This window comes from Medicago sativa, chromosome 5 (assembly GCF_051527215.1).
Source record: "Medicago sativa cultivar Bolivia chromosome 5, Bolivia_mono, whole genome shotgun sequence".
NCBI classification, from domain to species: domain Eukaryota; kingdom Viridiplantae; phylum Streptophyta; class Magnoliopsida; order Fabales; family Fabaceae; genus Medicago; species Medicago sativa.
The window spans coordinates 13,805,978-13,811,344 of record NC_140753.1 but is presented as its reverse complement, the minus strand read 5'-3'; the positions used below and the strand labels follow the sequence as shown (position 1 = coordinate 13,811,344).

Genomic DNA, 5,367 nt, shown 5'->3' with positions numbered 1-5,367 from the left:
ATCAAGAGAAAACCATCATTGGAACAAGATGGGTTTTCAGAAACAAGCTTGATGAAAATGGTAAGGTTGTCAGAAACAAAGCAAGGTTAGTTGCTCAAGGTTACAACCAACAAGAAGGTATTGACTATGATGAGACCTTTGCACCAGTGGCAAGGTTAGAAGCCATCAGAATTCTCCTTGCATATGCTGCACATAAAAGCATTAAACTTTTTCAAATGGATGTTAAAAGTGCATTTTTAAATGGTTTTCTAAATGAGGAAGTTTATGTAAGTCAACCTCCTGGTTTCATAAGTAAAGAAAAACCAGATCATGTTTTCAAACTCACTAAAGCACTCTATGGTCTTAAACAAGCTCCTAGAGCTTGGTATGACAGACTTAGCACATTTTTAATTGAAAATGGTTTTTCAAGAGGAAAAATTGATACCACACTTTTTAGAAAAACACATGACTCTGACTTACTTATTGTTCAAGTTTATGTGGATGATATTATTTTTGGTGCCACCAAAATGAAAATGTGTGAAGAATTTTCCAACCTTATGCAAAGTGAATTTGAGATGAGCATGATGGGTGAACTTGGTTTCTTCCTTGGTTTACAAATCAAACAACATCCAAATGGAATTTTCATAAGTCAAGAAAAATATGTCAAAGACATTCTTAAGAAATATAAAATGAATGAGGCAAAAATCATGGTCACCCCTATGCATCCATCTTCAAGTTTAGATAAGGATGAGAGTGGAAAATCTATTTCTGAAAAAGAATATAGAGGCATGATAGGCTCATTATTATATTTGACTGCTAGCAGACCTGACATTATGTTTGCAGTAGGTTTATGTGCTAGATTTCAAACTTGTGCAAAAGAATCCCATTTAACTGCAGTTAAAAGGATTTTTAGATATCTAGTAGGTACTACTGATCTTGGCCTTTGGTATAGAAAAGGTTCTAGTTTTGATCTTGTAGCATATTGTGATGCTGACTATGCTGGAGACAAAGTTGAGAGGAAGAGTACAAGTGGATCATGTCAATTCTTGGGACAAGCATTGATTGGATGGTCTTGCAGAAAGCAAAACACCATTGCTCTCTCCACAACTGAAGCTGAGTATGTATCTGCAGCTAGTTGTTGCTCTCAAATTTTATGGGTAAGAAATCAGTTGGAAGATTACTCATTAAGGTACACAAGTGTTCCTATTTTTTGTGATAATACAAGTGCAATTAATCTTTCTAAGAATCCTATTCAGCATTCTAGGTCTAAACATATTGAAATAAAGCATCATTTCATTAGAGACCATGTTCAGAAAAAGAATATTGCATTAAGCTTTGTTGATACTGAAAATCAACTAGCTGACATTTTCACAAAACCCCTTGTTGAGGATAGATTCAATTTTCTTAAAGAAAAATTGTCAATCATGAAAAATCCCAATAAAGATTGATTACAGATCACTAAGGGCCTTAGACTAAACCCCTTGATGTCATCTGATGCAAATCAGATAGATCTATCATAATCAGAACATTCATCAGAATGTTCCTGAGTTCAGAATGTTCCTAAGCTCAGAATGTTCTTGAGTTCAGAATGTTCATCAGGTCAGAATGTTCATATGATCAGAATGTTCATCCTAACATTCATTCAATCAACATTCACAAGTTTTTTCATCTGAGTTTCATCCTTTCAGGATGTCCACAAAACTCAGTTATATTCAAAACTTGATTTCTGGGTCAACTATCTCATGCGTAAGATTCTGTGTTGACTTTCTCCAAAAATCCTTCTATAATCTCAAGCATTTAATGTTTGGTTATAAGAAGATGAGTTTAAGGTTTAACCACCATGTAAAACCCGAACTATCAAATCAACCAATCCCTTCCATTTCCCACAAACGGCTACTTTTTTCTCTCTCTCTCCTCTGACCGTTACTTTTCTGCAGTTTCATCTTTTCCAATGCAAAACTGCCATCATTTCCTTTCTCTCTTTCTTTTCCTTCTGCACGTTTGGTCTATATAATCAGTAACCACCTCTGATTATTTCACAACTATCTCAATCCAAAACTTCTTTCTTCTCACTCTCAAAACTCACAAACCCTCTGTTTCTCTCTCTCGCTTACGAAGAAAATGGCAAGAACAAAAACCACTTCAAAACTCTCTGATAATGAAGTTCCACAAGTGGAACGTTCTCAATCACCACCACCAAACGCTGCTGCTGGTCAATCCTCTGATCAACAACCACTAAGTGAAACCCCTGTTCACACTGTTCTTCCAGATGTGGTCTATCCTGCTTTTGATCCACCCAAATCCTCAAAATCAAAAGCCTCTAAGAAACCCATCACCAAACCCAGACCTATTCCTACTAGAAGATCATCCAGGATGAAGCATTCATCAAAGGAACCTAAGGTCTCACATGTGAATCTTGTCTCTGACGAAGAGAAGAAGACAGAATCAAGTGATGATGAAAGAGAAGAAGATTCTGAAGAGGATCCAGAAGAAGAAATGGAAATTCCTGAAAAGGAAGAAAAATTGGAAGAAGACTCTGAGCAAACTCTCTCTGAAATAGTGAAATCCATGAGAGTACACTCAAAGAAAGGAAAGAAAGTTGCCACTCCCTCTCCATCAAAAGGAAGTTCATCATCTCAGGAAGATGATGATGAGAATGATGAGGAAGAGTCTGAAGAAAAGACTCCTGAAGAAGAGGAGAAAATTTCTCCTAAAAAGCATGGCAAAGGAAAAGACATTGCTAGAGTTGCTGCTGTTCTAAAAGCTCAGAGAGCAGAGAAGATTGCCCTCAGACCAATGAGCAGAACTAAGTGTTTTGAGTTTGATAGCTTAAAGACAAAAGGTTGGGATCTGAAGAAATTCACAGATCCACAAGGCTGGACTAACTTTGTGTCTCTACAAGAGAACACCTATGAAGGTTTGGTTAGAGAGTTCTACATTAACTTGATTGTGAAGCAGAACAAAAGGGAAAATGAGAACTTTCTCATCTCTTCTGTAAAAGGAGTACAGATCACTATCACTCAGGATTTCCTCTCTGAAGCCTTGAAAATTCTAAATGAAGGTAACAAACTATTTTCTTGTTCTTGGTTTGATGACCTCAGAGTTAGCAAAACTCAACTCATAGCCAATTACACCAAAGAAAATCTCACCTTTAACTCCACAAATCTAGTAGATGTCCCAAAAATCCTTCACAACATGATTAGGCACACTCTAATACCAAAATGTGGATCTTTTGATGTTGTCTCTGACATGGACCTATGCATCATCCACCATCTCATAAGCAAAACCAAAATTAACCTTTGCTTTCTCATCATTCAACACATGATTGACTCATGTTTGGCAATGAAACAAACTGTGGCTGGAATGCCCTATGCAATGCACCTTACACCTATATTTCAGAAGGCAAAAGTGCCACTTGAGGGAGAACCACGCAAGCTTGACTTCATGAAGTTCACATCAAAGACTTTAGGTCAACTACGCATCACCACCTCAAATATGCCTTCCTTCACAACCTCAGGCACTTCTGGATCTTCTAAAAGGACTTCTAATCAGAATGTTCAGAAAACCAGGAAGAAAAAAAAGGTAGAAGATATCGGAGATGAATCTCCTAAGAATGCAGAAGTCAGACCTCCCTCTCCACCAGCTTTGGAGTTGTTTTCTCAAGTTTCTCAACTTGCAAAGGAGATTGTTCAAGAAGGAAGCTCTCAGTTCAAGGCCTTGATTGGTGAATCAATGATTGAAGATGATGCTCAGAATGATGATGATGCATCTCTTCAAAGGGAAGCTGAGAATGTTAAGCAAGCAACTGAGATTCATGAAGGTATATCTCAGATGGCTGGTAAGGAAAACTCTGTTGATCCAAATCAAAGAGTTGAAGAAAATACTGAGAAGATAGCTCAGAATGTTGATGAAGATACTCAGGAAGTGGCAGAAATTTTAGCTTCAAACATGTCCATGGAGAAAGATATTCAAGTTGAACAAATGGAGTTCACAACTGGATTTGATCTCAACATTGAAGATGTCAACACTGACTTCAACAATGATGTGTTCCAAGATGGTCAGGACACCACTCAACATGTTCAGGAACCAGCTGCAGGTCAGAATGTTGAAATCTCTGAAGCTCAGAATGTTGAAATTCCTGCTGAAGATGTTCCAGTCAGTCAGAATGTTCAAGTCTCTGCTGGTTTGAATGCATCAAATGAGCCTCTTCTTGCTCAAGTTAGCCAGCTGTCAGCAGATCCAGTGCCTATGGCCTCAGGATCTTTGCCCTCTGTTGAGGTACAGCTCATGGCTCAAACTGGTCAGAATGTTAACCTCTCATCCTCCACAATGGGATCTGTTGCTGGTACAAGCAACTTTTTGGTTTCTAACCTTCCAACTCCAGACACCATTCCCTCATACACTCCACCACCACCACCAATGAAAACTACCACCACAAGCAAGCTTCCTAATATGGCTGCTCTTTTTGACTCCCTCAATACCTTTGTGTCTGCCAACAAAGAGAAGGCTGAAGCTTCTGATGTTGTTCCACCTGCTGCACCTGCCAAGCCTTCAAGGGCTGCGAAGTTAGCCTCAAGGGCACTCAGGGTCTCCACCAAGACACACAAAATTGTCTGTGCTTTGGCTGATTGGACTGTCAAAGTCCATGCTCCTGGTCTGGCCATTGATCCACCAGTTTTTGATGATCCATCTGTGTTTGAGTCTGAACCATCCTCTGATTCTGGGGATTCTACTCCCTGAATCTTTCTGTATTGTCCTCCCTATCCTTTTTGCAGATGACTAAAGGGGGAGAAGCTTTAGGATTTAATTTAAGTCTTAAGTTTTTCTTAGTTTTAGGCCCTAAGTAGGTCTAGTGATCACTAGTTATTGGAGTTAGAAACTTCACTTTTTGCCTGATCACATGCTTTGAATTTCTTTTTGTTTTTGAACCATATATTCATGTAATTGTACTTCATGATTTACATTAATGAATGATATTGAGTTTGGTTCAAATCTGCATATTTTTTATTTTATGCAATGAATTATGAAATTGAGGGGGAGCTTTTTAAAGTTCTTAAAAACTCTGCATAATGGATTATAAAAATGAGGGGGAGCATTAAAACAAATTTTCAAGCTCTGTTGTTCTTCATATATATAATCAAAATCCTTAATCCTAAATCATAGGTTTATCATCTTCAAAAAGGGGGAGATTGTTGAGGCAAAATCCCTAAATAATTTTAAAGATAATAAACCAATATGATTAAAGAATTAATGGACTTTGATTATTTCCTTGGTATTTAACTTGTGCTCTTGAGTGTTTTACTAAGACAGGAACAAGGCTTAAATCATACCAAGAATCAAGAAATCAAAGGACATTTGAATTCAAGATCTAACACTGAGATCAGAAAG

The 5,367-nt window shown here is 37.7% G+C and overlaps 1 protein-coding gene across 1 annotated transcript; it reads left to right on the top strand.

Annotated features, from left to right (window-relative positions):
• The first annotated feature begins 1,980 nt into the window (after positions 1–1,980).
• Positions 1,981–4,747, top strand: LOC146920285 (uncharacterized). Its single transcript, XM_085710716.1, has one exon. It carries the CDS (start codon positions 2,101–2,103, stop codon positions 4,717–4,719), a length of 2,619 nt encoding a protein of 872 aa, XP_085566842.1. The 5' UTR covers positions 1,981–2,100; the 3' UTR covers positions 4,720–4,747.
• Positions 4,748–5,367: the final 620 nt, after the last annotated feature.

Excerpts from the sequence above, each read along its gene's own strand:
- LOC146920285 (XM_085710716.1), top strand. The coding sequence starts at position 2,101 with ATGGCAAGAACAAAAACCACTTCAAAACTCTCTGATAATGAAGTTCCA.